The sequence below is a fragment of the Neoarius graeffei genome, chromosome 7 (assembly GCF_027579695.1).
Source record: "Neoarius graeffei isolate fNeoGra1 chromosome 7, fNeoGra1.pri, whole genome shotgun sequence".
NCBI classification, from domain to species: Eukaryota; Metazoa; Chordata; class Actinopteri; order Siluriformes; family Ariidae; genus Neoarius; species Neoarius graeffei.
The window spans coordinates 24,552,714-24,574,160 of record NC_083575.1 but is presented as its reverse complement, the minus strand read 5'-3'; the positions used below and the strand labels follow the sequence as shown (position 1 = coordinate 24,574,160).

The window sequence follows — 21,447 nt, the reverse complement described above, 5'->3', positions numbered from 1 at the left end:
TCAAGTTACTTCCTGTTAGAGTTTTGTGTGTTAGGTAGAGAATTGTGTGTATTGATTTGCAGAAAGTGAATAGCTAAATTGAAAACTGTGTCAAGGCTGAGAATTAGTTTATGGTTTTGCTGATTTGAGGTGGAGTTGTGAAGTTTGAGTGATAGAGTTTAGAAATAGTGTAATATATAAAGGTTGTGTGTGTAAGCAATTGAAAAAAACTGTAAAACAATGTAGAACCACAATGATCAACTCGACACTAAGTGTCTACAGTGTGCACAATTAAACATTTTCTGAGTTTAAATTCACACTACTTCATAAAGTTAATTCCTAAGACTAGTTTGCCCAAATGCCAGCCTTACTTCCAGATGTCCCGAAGTTTCTTGGGGTTTCGGGTACTTGTGGAGGCTCACAGAAGCTCGTGGGTCGCTCCTGTGAAAGCGCAGAGAATTCCTTGATCCGACGCTTCGTCATTTGTGAGGAAAAGTCTCTGATCAAATAATGTGCACAGCGATTAAGTCAGAAGGAATCCGGTCGCTTCTAACTTTTAATTAACTGCTTGGGCTGCAGTCGTAACGTTACTTATAATAAACAAATAAACCGGTTGTAACTCGATCGAGTGAGACGACGCAACTTGGGTACATTTTACCGTGGCCAGTGGTATATACGAAAGTGCATTGAGTCTTCTTTCTTGCAAGGCAGACCTCGTGGTTTCGGATGAGCGGGGGTATCTCTATATGTCTGTATGACACGAAAGTCCACACACAGAGAGAGTTGAGGTTGACCGGGTTACTTATAGAGTCGGTCACATGACGTGACGTAGGTCATCGCGGGAGTTAGTTGATGGGATTTGTAGTTCTAGATGGGGACTGTGGCTGTCCCTACATTGTTCAGTGTTCTGATGGTGGACTCATGAACATTTAACATTAGCCAATGTGAGAGAGGCCTTCAGTTGCTTAGAAGTTACCCTGGGGTCCTTTGTGACCTCGCCGACTATTACACGCCTGTTTACATTTAAAGGAGAACTGAAGTCATTTTTAAACTTGCTTTATTTCTTAACATGTCATTCAGTTGCGTTTTCAGTTTTAGTAACCTTGTATCGTGACTCGTATTGGGAACTAATTGCAATTAAATATTATACTTATCGGCCTATTCGGTTTTTAGCCATGTTGAATTTGGTTCGTTTGGTCCACGGCGGGCGTCGCTTATCTGCGCGATCTTCACCAGACTTGTGCGAGACTTCGAAACGTGAAATGTCAGCCAGGTGTCAGTGCCGACATTTTGAAAACTGTTTTCCAAGCGAAATATTGCACAAAAAACGAGTTTAAATGACGATTACTGCCTACTTTTTTCAAACTTTCCTGATTGCTATCGAAGCAAACAAAACTTCCGGCTTGATTACATCAGCATTCCAAAGAGGGCGCGCGCGTCTTTTGACAACATTGGCAGATGTTGGTTACATTGATTTCCGCTGTACGTTTTACTTCCGTCCTACGATGTTTCGCACAGGTCTCGACGAATCTCGTTTACGGCCATTGCTTTGACATATGGACCAGTGTATTTCAAACACTCATAACTTGCTATAGCAGTGACAACATAGCGATCAAAAATGCATTCCGATATTTAATAAAATGAGAAATAGAATGTTGATAAATTTGCCTTCAGTTCTCCTTTAATAAGCTCTTTAAAAACTATGTTTCAATTTTGATAACATTCATAATTCAAAGTAAACCTCAGTGTTTTGTTTTGAACAAAAACTGCTTGCAGTTTGAAGATTAGTTGGTGCTCTGAAGTGCAGAGATCTTTTTTAAATATTAGTATTTTTATTAATTGGTTATATGTAATGTACCGGGACATCTAGATTAAGTTAACATTGGTGCGTTTGATATCGCTGATCTCTTGGTGGAATTGGCTTTCCAGACACTTCACATTGCACCGATTTGAATTCGGCGCATCCGTGAAGACTTTGGATGTACAAGAATAACTGGGACTTTTTCAAAACAAGACAATGTGGATCATTTGCAGTGCTGTTGTTCCCACCTCACTCTGTTATGAATAAACAAACGGGCAGAGTGACACTGTGGCAGCGCCTGAGTGTTGTTTATGGAGCGTCTTACATGGAATAAATTACCCATAGGGCTTTGAAAAGACAGAAGCGGCTCATTAATGGAGCATGGTGGTGGTTAATGCACAAAGCTTTCATCCCTCTCTGCATAACCTTTTGTAGCTAAAACCTGTGAAGTGGTTGGGCAGACCATTATGTACAATCATGGATTTCAAAAAATTGGGCAACATATCAAGGATGATGTAAAATTGGTCTGAAAGATACCCCTTTTCCACCAAATCAGTTCCAGGGCTGGTTCACAACTCGTTCAACTTGCGAGCCAGCTGAGAACCAGTTTGCTTTTCCATTGCTTGCGGTGCTAAGAGAAGACACGTCATTACGTCGCTGTATACGTCAGTTACATTGCTACGTTTGCATAAACCTTGGCGCGAATATCGAAGCAAAAACAACGCGGAAGAAGCGGCAGCAACAACAACAATAATAATGGATGACTTCGCGTTTGTACAGCTGCTGCTTCTCGTCGCTTAAAAATGGCGATCTTTCGTGGTCTTGTTATTGTTATCGGTCTTAACAACTCCGCCCCCCCGCTGACGTAAGCGGTTCTTTCCTCTGGCCCAGCAGAGAGTTGGTGCTAGCCTGGAACCGGTTTTTCTGGCCCCAGAGCCAGTTCTTTGTCAGTGGAAACAGAAGACCCGGTTCCAAACTAAGCACTGGCCCCGAACCAGCCCTGGAACTGCTTTGGTGGAAAAGGGGCATGTCTGAAGGGCATCCAGGTTAATAATAGGTTATGAGAACGTCCATGCCTTAAAGGAAAAGTGCGTCTTAAGATATATTAACATGAAAATTTAAAGGGATCCTCAAGTAGATTGGTTTTCAAACTTCTTTTATGTAAAATTAGTCAGAGGTTTCAGAAATCAAACTTTTGTTTTTGGAGACCAAGTAGTTATTATATGAGTTTTTTTTTTTTTTCTTTTACAAAGATCATCACACTGCAAAAAACTGAATTTGAGGAGAAAATTCCTTTAAAAAAAAAAAGTCATTCCCACGCCATGTGGCGCATAGGGCGGCGCCGATCTCAGTTTCCATAGCCCTCGGCCTCTTGCCTATCACATAGCTAGATTAGATAAAACTTTATTGATCCCTTTGGGCGGGTTCCCTCAGGGAAATTAAGATTCCAGCAGCATCATTACAGATAAGGCCACACCAATTTAATTAGTTGGTTCTCGGATTTTTTCAGGAAAATGAAGCGAGCGCGCGAAATAAAATTTTTAAAAAAATGCTCTGATGGTAAAATTCTCGTCTCGTCTTCTTCCGCTTATCCGGGACCGGGTCGCGGAGGCAGCAGTCTAAGCATGGAAGCCCAAACTTCCCTTTCCCCAGACACCTTGGCCAGCTCCTCGGGAAGAACACCGAGGCGTTCCCAGGCCAGCCGAGAGACATAGTCCCTCCAGCGTGTCCTGGGTCTTCCCCGGGGCCTCCTCCTGGGGGGACATGCCTGGAACACCTCCCCAGGGAGGCGTCCAGGAGGCATCCGAAAAAGATGCCCGAGCCACCTCAGCTGGTTCCTCTCGATGTGGAGGAGCAGCGGCTCTACTCCGAGCTCCTCCCGAGTGACTGTGCTTCTCACCCTATCTCTAAGGGAGCGCCCAGCCACCCTGCGAAGGAAACTCATTTCAGCCGCTTGTATCCGCGATCTTGTTCTTTCTGTCATTACCCAAAGCTCATGACCATAGGTAGGAAGATCAATCAACCCTGGAGCCAGGCCCGGGGTTGGGGCTCGTATGCGAGCGCTTGGTGGCCGGGCCTTTGCCCATGGGGCCCGGCCGGGCTCAGCCCGAAGAGGTGACGTGGGCCCGACCTCCTGTGGGTTCACCACCCACAGAGGTAGCAGTAGGGGTTTGGTGCAGTGTGGATTGGGTGGCAGTCGAAGGCAGGGGCCTCGACGACCTGATCCCCGGACACAGCGGCTCTGATGGTAAAATTAGCGGTGGAAATGGAGGGCTTTCATAATAGAGAAACAAAACGAAGACAATACATTATTGTTACACATTTCATATGGCTCTTTTAATAGCTTATCTTTATTTCCACCCATATGCATTAAGGGCTAGCTCTGGCTGCACGTCTTTTATCAGGCAAACCAGTAAACAGAGAGGCTAAATAAACGATTGAATTACAGTCAATTGAACATCTACAATGCACAGAAAAAAAGATTTGACCAGGAGTAGGCTACTTCTGATGGCTAAATACTTCGAATGATTTTTTTGTTTGCCCCTCACATCAATCAATGAAAAAAAAAAAAAAAATATATATATATATATATATATATATATATGTATGTGTGTGTATATATATATATATATATATATATATATATATATATCAATCAAACCCACCTCCACAGAGTTGTTGTCCAGGTTGGCACATTGCAGGGTAACAAGCTCACGGCATCTTGAGTACAACTGTGCAAAGTTTTCCCCCTCTTGAATTTCGACACACCTGTCAAAGATTTTACGCTTCTGTTCGCTGAATACCCTAACAATCACAAACACAGGCTTTGCAGGATTCCCCTCCACAGGCATGTTTCTTCCACAAGTCTTATCTAAAGTGAAAGGGGCGATTTGATTGGTTTTTGACGTCACGTGACCTCAACCTGCAGTCGAGTTCGATTTTTTTTTTTTTCATTTTGCATTTTCTTCAAGCGGCGATTCCGAGAACCAACTAATCGAATTGGTGTGGCCTAAACAGAGAAAATAAATAGAGAAAACTTATAGATAAATTAAAATAAATTATTTACATATACAAATATAAAAAGAATAAGATATGGGGAAGGGGGGGGCGGCAGGAGAGATATTGCACTTTATATTGCACATTGTCCGGTATTGCTTATTGTTAGGCTAGGCTACTGCTCCTTCCCATCCTCTGTCCTCCTGTTACCCCCCCCCCCCCCCCCCCCCCCCCCCAAGAGAGGAGTTGTACAGTCTGATGGCGTGAGGGACAAAGGAGTCAGCTAGGGTTACAGTGGGGGGCTGGTCCTCTGGTAACCATGAGAGTTTGACTCCCAACTCGCATCTGTATTGCAGCGTGCCTTGCCAGATGGCAGTAGGTGCCATTTTTATGATGGTCTTTGGTATGACCCGACCATGAGCAGAACTCGCGATCTCCTGATCGAGATGCGGACACACTAACCACTAGCCGGTTAGAAAATTTCTTAACACTCGTGAAATTATCTTGCTGCATGGAGAGAGATTTTTACTTGACAAGACATCTTGGAATAAGTTGGTTGCAATCTAGAACTAGTTTTAATAATCTCAGAATTGGTGTCTCGTATTGTTCTACACTACAAAAATGATATCTTAAGAAGTTAGAATATCTTGAATATAGTTGAAACAATCTAGCATTTCCTATTAGAAGAAAACAAGACACCAAGTCTGAGATTATTAAAACTAGATTGTAACCAACTTATTTCAAGATGTCTTGTCAAGTAAAATTCTGTCCATGCAGCAAGATAATTTTGCTAGTATTAAGGAATTTTCTCCTCAAATTCTATTTTCAGTTTTTTGCAGTGCAGATGGACTTCCTGTGCTAGTGACGTATGCGATGACGCCAGGTAGTGGTCGCTTGCAACAGCTTCAGTCGCCTCGGTGTGTTTTTAGTATGAAATCTCTCCTAAGTTTGTTTTAGTCTGGCTTTACTATTCCAATTCGAACCAGAATATCATGAAGATGAAATGGTGGATTACAAGAGTGATTGATTCCAGCGGAGAGTATAGTAGAACGTACTTGAAAGCCAGTCTCTTGATCCATCAGTGATTGTTCTTCAACATCAGTGTTTTCTTTGTCACCTGCAGGGCTCTACACTAACTTTTTTTTTTTTTTTTTTTTCAGGAGCACACGTGCACCTAAGTTAAAAATTTTAGGAGCACAGGGGAAAAAAATGGGGGCACAAGTAGGTTTTCATTTTAAAGGTTTATTGCAGCGCAAACCTTAGACACACCAACACACAAAACGCAAAATTCAATTGAGAATGAATGAATGAATGAACAAACAAATGAATAACGAATAACTGAATGAATGAATGAATGAATGAATGAATAAACAGAGAGCAGAGCTCAGCAGAGCTAACAACATCATCAAGGACAGCTCCCACCCTGGCTCTGAGTTCTTTGACTTGCTGCCCTCAGGCAGGCGTTACAGGTGCATCAAAGCAAGGACCAACAGACTCAAAAACAGTTTTTTCCCCACAGGCCATAACCACCTTGAACAATTAGCCTTTTTCACATTACGTCACTTGCAGGGGAACTCCTATCCATTTTCAGCCTTCTGAATGGAAGAAGAGGTATACGGCGGCAACATATGTTAACAAAACTGTCATTCACAGATAAGATTGATAATAATATTGCGCATTGTTGTTTATCATTACGTATTGTTAGCGACCATTCCAGTCACCTATCTGCCTTGTTTTGGAAAGGAAGTTTACTGACTTTCTATGGTTGCTACTTGTTAGCCAGCAGATTAGCATGCCGCCTCTTCTTCCATTCAAAAGGCTGAAAACGGATGTGAGGTTCTTCTGCAAGTGACGTAATGTGAAAAAGGCTAATTACATGCACTGACTGATGCCACTTCTGGCAGGTGCAACAATGCACCAACAAGGACCTAAAAGGACAATATTCTCACACTTACCTGATACAGTGCAATACTTATTACAGTGCAACCTCACAGAGCAACTTTTGTATATTTTATATTTATATTTCTACACTTTTACATCCATACCCAATACAATGCAATACCAAATACAGTGCAATATCCTGAGTTTTGTAGCTGAACTGAGTTTCTGTAACTAATGTGCAATTAACATCTGCAACTCAACACGCCCAGTTGTATATATAGTCTTTGTTTTTCTGCTGTGTTGTGACATGCACCATTTGTGTATACTGTATGTTATTTGTTTTTCTGCTGTGTTGTATGTTCCCATCCAAATGTTTGCACTGGGGTGTGTGCTTTCCATCTCATTATATAATTTTCCCACACCTTCTCCCGTCGTTCTAGCTTTCTTCACTACACTTTTTTTCCTCGTCCGTTCTTTTATTCTTGTTTCCACCATCATTGCTTTTAAAAAACACCGTTATTCTCTGCATAGCGAATATATTTCTCAGCTCGGTCCGAACCAGCTCTCCGTTATCTCTCAGTTGAATGATCTGAGGAATCCCTAAAAAGCACTTTTCCCACCTAATGCCACACCCACAACATACAACCGTGGGAAAGAGGGGCAATCACAGAGAGATGAGTAGAAAACGGGAAATGTTACGGGGGATATTTATTGTGATAGTAGGCTATTGTAGCGTCAGCACAAAAGCACCAGACTCAACTTTAACTGAAAGTGTTATTCAGTAGCCTAAACTTATTCAAGCTACAGACCGAGAAGAATAAAAATGCTGAAATCTCATGTCCCGGTAAAACGCACTAGCATGGCAGAACGGCAAAAAAAAAAAGTAACTTTTTCACTCCCCGGGAACCACCGCAGTGCAAGACAGAGGCAATGCACGCAACTACAGATAGGGAGCAAGGCGCAGGCAGAACACACACACGCACGTACACAACACTGAACACACACACTTGCAACAATACAGGCCGTTACTCGTTACACTATTTTAGGTAGGCTATCCAGCGCTGGATTTACATACTTTGCAGTTTAACGTTTGATACGTTTTAGAATGTTAAACTCGTCGCGTCTGTGCTCAGTGCTTTCCTAAATTGTCGGCCGCAAGAAGCCCTCACACGAATGCGTGGTTTTTTTTTTTTTCATCGTTCGCATGCCGAAAAATTCGCTCGTAAATGCGAGTGAAATGTGCGCACTGTAGAGCCCTGGTCACCTGTATTTTATTCCAGTATACGCTGAAGAACCTACAACACATCAGAATACCAAGTACAATTCACGAAGTAAGACACCAATAATGTATTACAAAGAAGCACAGTAGAACAAAGTCGAAACTAACCTCTCAGTTTCTCTTGACATTCAACACTGCATCGGCGGACTTTTGGAGTTGAATGATGGGCAGATATTGTTGGCACAGCATAGTCTTTTTTTAACTTTCTTTTAATTCTAGAAGTCCCAGTGAATCTTGCTTTTTAATTCCATCGCCTCATTGAAACGGGATGATTCGGAATGTTCAGAACATAAGTAGGGCACCGCAGGCAGATTGTTTTGAGGTCTTCCAATGGTATGAATCCATTTCTTGCGAACAATCGGGCGATTCTGGCCAGGTAAACGGTGAAAAGATGTATCTTCTCGTCCTTCTTTTTTTTTAGCATCATTGAGGCATACTCATTTAAAAACTGATAGATTTGGTAAGAATACTTGTAAAACTATCAAAACTACAATATAAACAAAACAAACAGCTGAGCTGCTCCAAGCGCCTACTCCCTGACCTCATCGCGTACGTCACTACCGCAGGAAGTCTATCTGGTATTCTAAAAAAAAAAAAATGCATTTTTCTCAAAAACTATTTGGTCTCCGAAAATGAAAGTTATAAGTATGCCTCATTGTGTAACACAAGTGCCACATCATCGTCCTCAGACGAACATCATGGACTACTTGTCTCCTTGACATGACGGAATGGCTTGCGTGTCCCTATGACCCGGAGAGCTATACTGGCGGGAGAGAACTCTCCTGGTAGGTCCAACCAAGCCAGTCAGGTCAAAGGGTAGGGGACTGACGAAATCTTAATCACCTGGAGGAGTATGACTGACAAAAAAACAAAACCCCACACCTTTGGAATGCAAGGAGGTGCTGTGTTGGATATGCGTGTACCGATAGTCTGGTATTATGGACGTCCACATACGTGAACAAGAAACTGTCAACAGCAAGAAGATAAAGCCTTCTATAGAAAGGAACTGCTTCATTCAATATGCGTTGCGGCAGCTGAATGTATCTCTTCACGCAACTGAAAAACACTATGACTACAATCTCTGATAAATGACACAATGATGCTAAAAAGAAAGCACAAGCTGGAACTTGACTGTGTTTCTGCAGAGAACATGGCAAGTGTGCTTGTACAGTTGTGGCAGAGTGTCACCAACGGAAACTGGATCAGACATGAGACCTCGTACTGCAAAATCTACATATAGTGTGTGTAGTGTGTGTTACATGATCTACATATAGTTACATGATCTACATATAGTGTGTGTGGCTGTGCGCTCTAAAATCCTGGTTTAAAATGGCTGAACTCACAGGACGACATGACACTTCACGCTCAAATCTTTTTTTTTTTTCTTTCCATGATCTACATGGTGCTGGGGAGATTAACAGAGAGTGCGGCATGATTTAAAATAGAGATTTTAGAGCACGCAGCATGACATGACTAGCACTACGTTCACACTGCAGGCTGAAGTGACTCAAATCCGATTTTTTCGCCCATATGTGACCTGTATCCGATCTTTTATTGACAATATGAATGACACGCATCCGATTTTTTCAAATCCGACCCAGGCCGTTTGGATATGTGGTCCTAATTCCGATTCCTATCCAATCTTTTCATATGCGACTTCAGTCTGAACCGCCAGGTCGCATTCATCCGACTTACACGTCATCAACAAGCCACAAACGTCACTATTCTGCGCTGAAGTAGGCGGCGGGTCTCTCAAAAAAAAGTTACAACAACATGGTTTTGATGTTCCTTTGAACGGAGGTTGCAGTCTCTACCCCGCAGAACGCCTGAGCCAAAACCCTTGCCCTCTTCCTTCTCAACCTCCTCCTTAACATCAGGCTATTGTGCATGTTCTGGCTCCGTCGCAACAACAACTGCATCATCGCCAGGTACTCCATGCTGGCTACTGTCATACACAGGAAACTTTAGGTTACTTCCATAAACACTGGCCATGCTCACTGCGTGTGACGTCGTCGTATCCTGCAATGCGCATGCGGAACACTTTTAGGTCGCTTTTCGTTCATACTGAGGATCACATACAAGTCGCATATATTTGTTAATGTGAACGACCTCACAAAAAAAATCGGATTTCACAAAAAAATCGGAATTGAGCATTAAGCCTTGCAGTGTGAACGTAGTGTTGGTTTTTCTCCTGAAACTCCATTCATTTGGATGGGGGGGAAAATTAATGGAAGTGAACTGGGGGGAAAAGGATCAGCAAAAAGAAAGGAAAAGATGAGTGCTGGTCAGAACCGATTGCATGTGTGTGTCGGGGGAGTTGGCCTGAGGTATCACATGAAGTTTGGTGGGTCTCCAATGAAGTGTGTCCGAGCAGGATGGTTCATGAGCCCCATTCATTCTCTATGGGGGGGAGGAAAACAAAAATGAGAGAACGAGTGCGTCTATCCAAAAGCTGTATACATGCGCACTACACCGGTTTAGGATGCTGCAGATCATGTAAAAAATGATTTTGGAGCGCAGAGTGTCATGATGTGCTGCGAGTTGAGCCAGTTTCAACCAAGATTTTCGAGCACACACACACTACGCACAGTACATACACACTATTCGGTCTCTGAAAATGAAAGTTTGATATTTGAAATCTACAACTAATTTTACATAAAATAAGTTGGAGAATAAATCCGCTGCAGGATCTCTTTACGACAGAGGTCCCAGTACTACAGTGTTCCTTTTTTTCCCCCCTTTCCCTGTGTCATCACCTTTTTCCTTTGTGTTCCAGCCAGTTCCTTTCAAGAATGCCAGTAACACATTTTAAAGACATTTAGTTTGATCAAATTTGTGCTATGTATTGACTTTTAAAGGTCACAGGATGGAAATTACAGCTTACATTGGCTTTGATTTTTTTTTTTTTATCTCGGGCAAATTAATTTCTAATTAGCTTCCATGATAAGGATCATGGAATAAATAATTTCAAAACTTTTCCCACCTTTAATGTGACCTATAACCTGTACAATTTAATTGAAAAACAAACAAATCTGTTAGGGGGGAAAATACAATAAGCTGGTTGCACAAGTCTGCACACCCTTAAACTAATACTTTGTTGAAGCACCTTTTGATTTAATTACAGCATTCGTCTTTTTGGGTCGGAGTCTATCAGCCTGCCATGTTTAGACTTCGCAATATTTGCCCACTCTTCCTTGCAAAAGCGCTCCAAACCTGTCAGATTGTGAGGGCATCTCTTGTGCGCAGCCCTCTTCAGGTCACCCCACAGATTTTCAATTGGATTTAGGTCTGGGCTCTGGCTGGGCCGTTCCAAAATGTTTTGGGGTCATTGTCATGCTGAAAGATGAAATTCTTCTTTATTTTCAACTTTCTCGCAGACACCTGAAGGTTTTGGGCCAAAAATTGACTGGTATTTAGAACTGTTCATAATTCCCTCCACCTTGACTAAAGCCCCTGTTCCAGCTGAAGAAAAACGACCCCAAAACATGATGCTGCCACCACCATGCTTCACCGTGGGTATGGTGTTCTTTTGGTGATGCGCAGTGTTTTTGCGCCAAACATACCTTTTGGAATTGTGGCCAAAAAGTTCAACTTTGGTTTCATCAGCCAGTAACCCATTTTCCCACATGCTTTTGGGAGAGTCTATGTGTTTTTTTTTTTTTTGCAAAATTTAACCGGGGCTGGATGTTTTTCTTCAACCCTACCTTGTAGTCCAGACATATGGAGAATATGGGAGATTGTCACATGTAATACACAACCAGTACTTGCCAGAAATTCCTGCTGCTCCTTCAGTGTTACTGTAGGCGTCTTGGCAGCCTCTCTGACCAGTTTCCTCCTTGTCTTTTCATCAATTTTGGAGGGACATCAAGTTCTCAGTAATGTCACTGTTGTCCCATATTTTCTCCACTTCCTGATGACAGTCTTCACTGTGCTCCATGGTATATCTAATGGCGTGGAAATGTTTTTGTCCCCTTCTCCTGACTGATACCTTTCAACAATGAGATCCCTTTGATGCTTTGTAAGCTCTCTGTGAACGCTGACTTTTGCTGGAGGAGGCAACTGAGTAAATGTCTGAACTTTATTTGGGGTTAATCAGAGTCATTTTAATTGATGGTAGGTGTGAACTAGGGATCAACCGATATGTTTTTTTCAGGGCCGATACCGATACCGATTATTATGGAATTGGGATGCCAATAACCGATATGTGCAACCAATAAATGTAAACATAATTCACATGAAATTAAACATAGCACACACTGACACAGACCTTCATATCCATGAAATGTATGTTTAATTGTAAAATTGAACATGAAATTTTGTGCAGGGAGATGCCAGCAGCATTTGTACAATAAAGTCAAACATTAGTTAGAATAAAATGAGAAATAAAATAATAATCAAATAAATATTCACCAATAAAAAAATAAATCACTCCCTACTATATTACAGCTCACCATTTTCAGTGGAAAATAAATGAAAATACACTCTGGATTCTTTTACACTAAGAACTAAGTAAGACTTACCAACTTCAAGTAGTTTTTAAATAACAAATCAAGTGTAGGGAGCTGCCTGCAGCATTTTTAAAAAAGTAAAATCAAACATAAAGTAGGCTATCACTCCCTATTATGTAACAACTTAACAAGTAACCATCTACGGCTCTGCTCCTTTAAGAGTATATCGCTTTCCGAATCAGAAGCGCTAGTGAGGAGAATCACTTGCGCAAGAATACTAGTGGAGTACATTACAGCGCAATGTGAAGTAGCATAAGAACATTTAAGTCAAGAGTTTAATTGATGTATTTCGTTCATTAGCGTTTATCCAAGCAAGTGTATATCCACAACACAATTACTGAGCCCACAACAAGTGTCCTGACAAACTCCCTACAGTATGACACAGCCTACTAGCACCATATCACACCTGGCTTGTTTAAATGTTCAAATAGCGCTTTATAAAGTTACCTAACATATACAAGTGCAATGCGCTTTTTGAGCACGAGTCACGTCATGAAGTTTACTCATCACCATAACAAATAGCCAGTAGGCTTGCGCTAGCCTACAGAACACAAACCAGGGCTTTGAACCGGAATTTTTTTCCTATTGGTTCGTTCCGAACAGAAACGGAATTTTAACGTTTCCGGTTTTGGGTTCCACCATTAAATAGACGTTCCCGAACCGGTTAGAACAAAAAAATTTCGTTCCCGGAACGGTTAATTACGTTCCCTGTCAGCTGTTTAACAAATGGCTATAAAATTATGTCTCTGTCTCATCCAGCTTAAGCCAAATGTAGGCTAATTCTATTACAACCTTCATTAAATAAGACAAGAAATAATTCACAACAATTATTATTTCAAATGTTGGTGATTTGGATTCTCAGCATGTCTTCCCAGCTACACAAACAGAAAAAGTGCCAAAAATGAAAGATAATTCGTTTAGTGTGTTACCAAAGGCTAGTCAGGCCCTATAGAGGGCTACCGCATGACGTCACCGCGCCGCGAGATTTTGTTAGGCGCCATATTGGAAGGCCAAGTACACATCTATGCAAGTACATACATACATAAAACAAACTACACCTGAAATGTAGCCAGGGCCGGTTCTGCCCTAATCTGGACCCGGGTGCAACATCGCGCAACCCCCCCCCCAAAAAAAACCACCAGTCTAAATCAGGACAACCATCACATAACTATAACTATAAACATTTTATATCAACTATTTTAACTAAATGGGCTATAATAAATAAGCCTGCAGGCAGCCACGGCGGGCTGCCTTAAAAAGTAACCATTTATCCTACCTTAAAACTCGTTTTGCATTTTCTGCCTCCTTTTTTGTATTTTCGACCCTCCGTTTATTTTCTTTCCTTTTCTGAAAACCCGATTTGTGTCCAGACATTTTGTTCTGCTACCAACGAACTAACTCGTCAGGTCTCGTCTCTCGAGCCCGCGATGATTCCCGTGGGAAGGGCAACAACTGATACATTTTTACAAACAGCCAATAGGGAGGTTGCATCGTTCAGGCTCTTCTTTGCTCAGACACTCAGTAATGCACCTAGTATTCACTAGTAGTCCACCTTCCCGCTCTCTCCATTCAATCAGCGAACGTCACACAGGAAGTGAACCCCAGCGGGTCATAGAAACTTGCGCAGGAGAAGAATGACTATTTGTAGGCTACAGAAACTTTGAGGAACGAAATAAAAACCGGTATTAACCGGTTACCATTATTTTTAATAAGCGTTTCTGTTCCGGAACATAAAAAATAAAGTTTCTGGTTTCGTTTCTGTTCCATGTGAAATAGAAAAAGTTCCCGGTTTTCGTTTTCGTTCCTTGAACCGGTTCAAAGCCCTGACACAAACACTACGTTTTATTTCGTCTTCCCTTGACCACCTCTCTGTATGGCTGTCATTCTACTGTTCGAGTAGAACTACTGACACATTCACAACGTTTCCAGACGGGGATTTAAAAATGACTGCAGCCTACGTTATGCTGGGGACTGCTTACTATGGACAACATTACATGTAGTTTCAGCGAGACTAGTTGGTTGTAGGCTAATTCAAGTGCTTCCTTCCGTAAGCTAAGTTTGCCTGGCTACACAGATGCAAATGGACAATTTTAACGAGTAGTAGATGAAGAATGTAAACATATAATGATGTTGTGCTTTTGCAACTTGTGTGTTTGTGGCAAAAGCAGCGTGTCCTTACCTTGAAGTGGGATCCGCTTCTGCCCGAGTGCCCATACGGCCGCCTTGAAACCGTTCACAGCGGTTAGCTACGCGTGTTGATTGGCTGTATCCCTTGTGCCAAACAAATCAGATGTTGTGGTGGGCGGGACCGTGTTCTTGAACTCAGAGGTGAGTGCAGGAAAGGACGTGCAGTGACAGTCGCGTTAGGAATGAAATGGCTGCAAAAAGGCATGTTATCGGCATATCGGTGGAAATTATGGCCGATACCGATAACCCTAAAAATGCAGAATATCGGCCCGATATATCGGCCAGGCCGATTATCGGTCGACCCCTAGTGTGAACCCAAAACGACTGAATACTGTAATTAAATCAAAAGGTGCTTTAGCAAAGTATTGGTTTAAGGGTGTGCACACTTATGCAACCAGCTTATTGTACGTTGTTAGGTTTTTCTGATGTAAAAAAAATAATCATTTTAATGGGGTGTACACACTTATATCCACTGTAATGGCCAATAGTCAGATTCCCCCCCCCCCCCCCCCCCAAGTTTTATTTAGGAGATGAGATGATTTTCACTGCAGCCCCAGAGACACCAACTCCTTCATTTAACGTTGTGAATATGGACCAGTCTGTTTGTTGTATAATATTTAATTAGCAAAATAAGTGTAAGGTATTCAGCGTATCTATTTTGTACAACGTTCAGCATGTGATCTCGGTCACCTGTTGAACATGTGGCTTGGATCCCCCTCTGCCCAACTGAGCGCCGTCAATAATAAATCAAAGCAGAATAGACTGGTTCTCTTCTCTACTGTTCACAGCCACCGTTTTTGTTTCATGTGGCGTAAAAAGTAATTTTAGACCCTCATGTAATAACAATAACAAAAACCTCCAGTTTATTTGACCCCAAGCGTTTGGAAACGAGGATCAGAGCAGATTAATAAATAAAATGCCATTTTTATTAATGTGACAATATAGTTGGAGCGGTGTCAAAGAAATACTTGTCTCTGAATCTCTGTTGCTTGTGTACAAGTTTATTTGACAATTATTCACCAAAGGCTCAGTGAATATCGGTGATTATTATACATACAGGACACTTTTTTCCTGGACAGGTATTTATCCGTAGGATAAATACCTGATACTCCCTACCAGTCAGACAGAACTGAAGAAGCCTTTCGGATGAGAGGTGAAACGTCTTCAAGAATCTTCAAGCAAGTCCAGTTGCTCTCTTTTACCACCCACAGTTACTATGACCTGGATGACTGAGAATCTTCACAGAAACGTGTTATAGTCCCTTCTAGCGAGCTTCATTCATTTGGTTTGACAGCATGCAATATTGTTCGCATATCCTACATGTATTATGTCACTCTACCCAATGGAGGATGAGTGTTGAATATAGTTTACAATATTGCATGGTTGTCAAGACATGTCACACGTCAGAGATGTAAAGCTTCCATGCTAGTGAGTGACTGTGACAATTTGTAAACAAACATGGCCGCCAGGTTTGCTTCGTTAAATGCGGAAGATTTTGAAAGAGAAAGACGCATTGAACACCCAAAAGGAATGTCTATGTATAATAATAATATTGGCTGGATTTTTTTCATGGTATATCAGATATATTCTTGTCTTCGACTCCTTCAGTATCATGCTAGCTGAATGGAATATAGCTGATAGACCACTCAATGCCAGCCAATATTATTAAACATACGGGCCACTTTTTCCATGGAATAAAAACATGTATTCTCTTCCCTTCTAGTGGGTTTATTGATGGCATGCAATATTCTCATATCGCTTATCCTCCATGTATTATGCCGCTCTCCCCAATGGAGAATGAGCGTGCAAGATTTGTTATAATATTGCACGTTGTCAAGACAATACGACATCACACAGAGTTCATGCGAAGGTCCAATGACGAAGGTAACTGGACTGCCGTGCCAACAGCACCGAGTCGCGGGTAAGCTAGCATTGGCCTTTGAGAATGCTGATATGAAGAGTGTGTGTATGCATAATATATTAGCTGGCATTTTTTCATGGTCTCCTGACCATACAGCTATCCTCCAGAAGACTTTTTTCTTTGTCCGTGTGGTCAGCTTCAAACTTTACTAAAGCTTGAAGATGTCAATTTTGGAGCAGGGGATTATTTCTTGGAAAGCAGCCTGTTAGTCCATGGTGATCTGAACTGTAGACAGTGATCCATCAGCTTCCAGTTCTTGGCAGGGCTGTGCCATGGTGGTTCCCAGGTTGTTCCTGACCATCCAAACCAATTTCCTTTCAGCTGAGGGTGACAGTTTGGGTTTTCTTGAAGCAAAGTGGCTTGGCAAAGTGACTACACTGTAGGGATGGATTGCCATACTGTAGCCATAGTAACCATTTATGAAGCATCTCCCTTTCATTGTACAACATTGAACACACCAATCCCTGTACTCGATGCCATGTTCTATCTCTGCCCATTCTTCCGACTCCCTGTAATGGTATTGGATACAGAGATGATACCGGATACCAAATACAGTGATGTCACGACTGTGCTTTAAACCCGTGGCGGAATCGAAATTCCTTCTCTCTAGTGGTGGGTTTCCACGTGTGAAAGAGACGCCATTGCATCTGTGCTACAGAAGAACAAAGGACAAAGAACGAGCTATTGATCCCGGACCTTTAGCCAAAGTTCAATGTATTTGATCTTCGTATAGTTGCAATAATAACTGAACCGGTTAGTTACTGCAGCCCACGCAGTATTTTAAAGAGAAAAGGCGACCGGATCCCTTTTCCCTTTCACAACGTTGACGAACTACAAACAAGATTCCTTCCAGATTATCAGACGACCGATGGGACACCGAAGATCTTCAGCTGACGAGCTGTAAAAGGAACAGAACTGTTTTCTCCCTGGATCTGTCTTCGGATAACAGACGGCGCACTTTCAGTCGCCAAGCAAGATCAATCTCAAGTAAGGCTGGCAACTGGGCAATTGTTAGTCTTAGTTGTGGCTAGTTAATGTGAAGAGTGTTATTTGAATTCATTTATGGTTTAAATGTACGCATTTTGATTCACATGAAAGTTGGTCTTAGACCGCGTGTTTGATTTACTTTGTTTACTATCTGTATTTAGTTAGATCGTGCATGCGTTCTCTCTCTTTTTAACTCCCTCTGTCGCACTACACTCCAACATTGGGATTTCAGGAGTAGCTAAGGGTTGAGTAGAAGTTTAGCTGGAGTAGTTTTAAGCTACAGATCCTTTGTCTCTCTCTCCCTCATGCGCTGTCCTTGTTGCCCATTCCCCTTTAGGCGGAACCTAGCACAAAGGCTCGCGTACACACGCCTGCACTGTCTCTCACACACTGTCCTACACTCTTTTACACGCGCGCGCACACACTCGCACAGACACACACTCTCACACAGACACACAAACACGTGATTTCCCTCTCACATTTTAACATCCACTCGCCCCTACACTGTAAACTTGCATATAGTCCATTACTTCTGATCACCATTAGTGCTTTAGTTATCACATACACTACTGATTATTACCTGTATACACTGTATCACCATTTATATTGAATTATTCCTTGGCTGCTATTGTTGCTATATCTGATCAGTATTAGTTTGCTAATTCGTGTCAGCTATTTCAATAAATGGTATCTTTTGGAATAAACTGTGTCCTGTCTATTGCTACAACATTCACTGAGTGCAAACCTTTGCCAAACAAGTATTCTAATTGCCTTCGCCCATTTGGTTGTTATATGAATGTTGTAGATCTAGAGTAAACGTATTACATTAGAGCTACAGTACTCACTAAAACTATAGCAACATCACCACTAAGTTACTCCATTGATTTTAATAGTTTAGCTATAAACTATTAGACACTTGAATTTAATGAATTTATGAGCCTGATCTCTTTTTACATGAGACTGATTTGATAAGCCTATTGCACCTACAACACCTCACAATAACTTGGATACAATTGTTTGAACTGATCTTGGGATCTGCAGTTGTTTAGAAATGGCTCCAAGAGACATTCCGGAGTTGTGTGTATCGGTGATCTTTTTCTCAGATCTGCACTGAGCTCCTTGGACTTTCCCATTTTACTGTGTGTTGGTCAATCCAATGAGTGCTGTAAACAAACCCTTTTTATAAAGGCACAGAGAAGCTACCAGCTGTAGTCAATCATGATCACTAACAGGAAGTTAAGAGACCTTGACAAGATAAGAAACATTTTGGAAGTTTCAGCACCTCTGAATCAATCGAAGTGAGCGTATGTAAATTTTTGACCCTGTGTTGATTTCAGAAAACCCAAAGAAAATTAAAACTTGTGCACCAAATTCTAGGTTTTTTTTTTTTTTTAATTAAAGATGTATGCTGTACAATCATTCTGCCGCAGAAAAAGAACAGTTCAAAGAAATGACTGAAAACCTAAATCTTGCCATGACATTCATGTCGCTGTACGTAAACTTCTGACCAGAACTGTGTGTGTGTGTATGGAAAGGCTTAATTTACTTTAGTGGATTTTGCACCTTTGGAATCTCACAGATCGTTTTTGTGGTTGTATTTTATCCTCCTGACTGAGGATTGTACTGTTTTCTGTCGGTATGATGTGGAGCTTTATTGCAGCCTGCACTGTCTTCCATGTTGCCCATCTCATTAAAGCCTTGCTCAGATATGAGCGTATCAGCATATTCGAATTAACTCATTGCAGTGATATAAATAAGAGTTATATATAACCTAACAAACCTCCAGTGAGCCGTTGTTTTAATCGACGCCTTTTGTCATTTTTGAACACCAGATATGTGCACAACGCAGTGTTAGCATTGTTACCGAATCTGCAGCAATTTCAGAGTAAAGTACAAATTCAGGAATGGCTCCAGCTACCCTGGTGCTTTGTGGACGAGTTTGGACGCCCCTGCTGCAGACAGTCTAAAGGAAAGAGAAGAGGAGAAAATGCCTTTTGTTACTTATTCTTTTCTCTGTTTTAGGGAAATGAAGCAAGTTATCCCCTGGAGATGTGCTCGCACTGTAAGTATTAGCTTTTACCTGGAACTGTTATTATGCTGAACACATGAAAGTAATTATTGAGTTATTTTGTTAGACAAATACAGAAATAATAATAATAATAGTGGCTTAGGGTGAATATTTCGTAATGTAACAGTCTGTAGGCAGAACCTTTGCTGGATGTGATTAAGTAACTCTTACATAATCAGTGTGCACATTTGAACAGCGAGTACTCTTTCTGCTGTAGTTTATATTTCACACATTGCCACTGTAGCTTGTTCAGAAAAACTTGTAAAGTTCATTTCAATACAGACTCATTTCTAAATAAGTGACTACATAAATTTTTGTACAGTGCCTTGCAAAAGTATTCATCCTCCTTCATGTTTGTCCTGTTTTGTCACGTTACAAGCTGGAATTAAAATGGATTTTTGGAGGGTTAGTACCATTTGATTTACACAACATGCCTACCACTTTAAAGATGAAAATTGTTGTTTTATTGTGACACAAACAATAATTAAGATGAAAAAACAGAAATCTGGAGTGTGCATAAGTACCCCCCCCAAGTCAATACTTTGTAGAGTCACCTTTTAATGCAATTACAGCTGTAAGTCTCTTGGGGTATGTCTCTATTAGCTTAGCACATCTAGCCACTGGGATTTTGGCCCATTCCTCAAGGCAAAACTGCTCCAACTCCTTCAAGTTAGATGGGTTGCGTTGGTGTAGAGCAATCTTCAAGTTATGCCACAGATTCTCAATTGGATTGAGGTTTGGGCTTTGACTAGGCCATTCCAAGACATTCAAATATTTCCCTTTAAACCACTGCAGTGTAGCTTTAGCAGTATGTTTAGGATCATTGTCCTGCTGGAATGTGAACCTTCGTCCCAGTCTCAAACCTCTGGCCGACTCAAACAGGTTTTCCTCCAGAATTGCCCTGTATTTAGTGCCATCCATCTTTCCTTCAGTCCTGACCAGCTTTCCTGTCCCTGCAGATGAAAAACAGCCCCACAGCATGATGCTGCCACCACCATGCTTCACTGTAGGGATGGTGTTCTCAGGGTGTTGGGTTTGCGCCACACATGATGTTTCCCATGATGGGCAAAAAGATCGATTTTTGTCTCATCTGACCATAGAATCTCCTTCCATGTGTTTGGGGAGTCTGCCACATGCTGTTGAGCAAACTCCAAATGTGATATTTGTTTATTTTTATTTAAAGCAATGACTTTTTTTTCTGGTCACTCTTCCATAAAGCCCCACTCTGTGGAGTGTAGGGTTTAAAGTGGTCCTATGGACAGATGCTCCCATCTCCGCTGTGGATCTTTGCAGCTCCTTCAGTGTTATCTTTGGTGTCTTTGTTGCATCTCTGATTAACACCCTCCTTGTCAGATTTGTAGTGGTGCCATGTTCTTTCCATTTTGCTATAATGGATTTAATGGTGCTCCCTGGGATATTCAAAGTTTGGGATATTTTTTTTTATAACCCAACCCTGATCTATACTTCTCCACAACTTTGTCTCTGACCTGTTTGGAGGCTCCTTGGTTTTCATGTTGCTTGCTTAGTAGTGTTGCAGAGTCAGGGTCCTTCCAGAACAGGTTGATTTATACAGACACCATGTGACAGATCATGTGACACTTTGATTGCACTCAGGTGGATCTTAATCAACGAATTATGTGACTTATGAAGTGAATTGGTTGGACCAGCTCTTATTTAGGGGTTTCATACGAAAGGGGGTGAATACTTATGCACACTCCAGATTTCTGGGGGGTTTCATCTTATTTATTGTTTGTGTCACAATTTAAAAAAAAAAACAAAACAATGTGCACCTTTAAATTGTAGGCATTAGGGCTGGGTATCGATTCAAATTTCAAGAAT

General features: G+C 41.5%; 1 protein-coding gene across 1 annotated transcript in view; it reads left to right on the top strand.

Moving 5' to 3' along the window:
• Positions 1-21,447, top strand: part of ppp3r1a (protein phosphatase 3, regulatory subunit B, alpha a) — an 81,321-nt gene that overhangs the window by 29,127 nt on the left and 30,747 nt on the right. Inside the window, exon 2 of the mRNA XM_060925440.1 lies at positions 19,563-19,602. Coding sequence (XP_060781423.1) covers positions 19,563-19,602 — 40 coding nt within the window. The remainder of the gene's footprint in view (positions 1-19,562; positions 19,603-21,447) is intronic.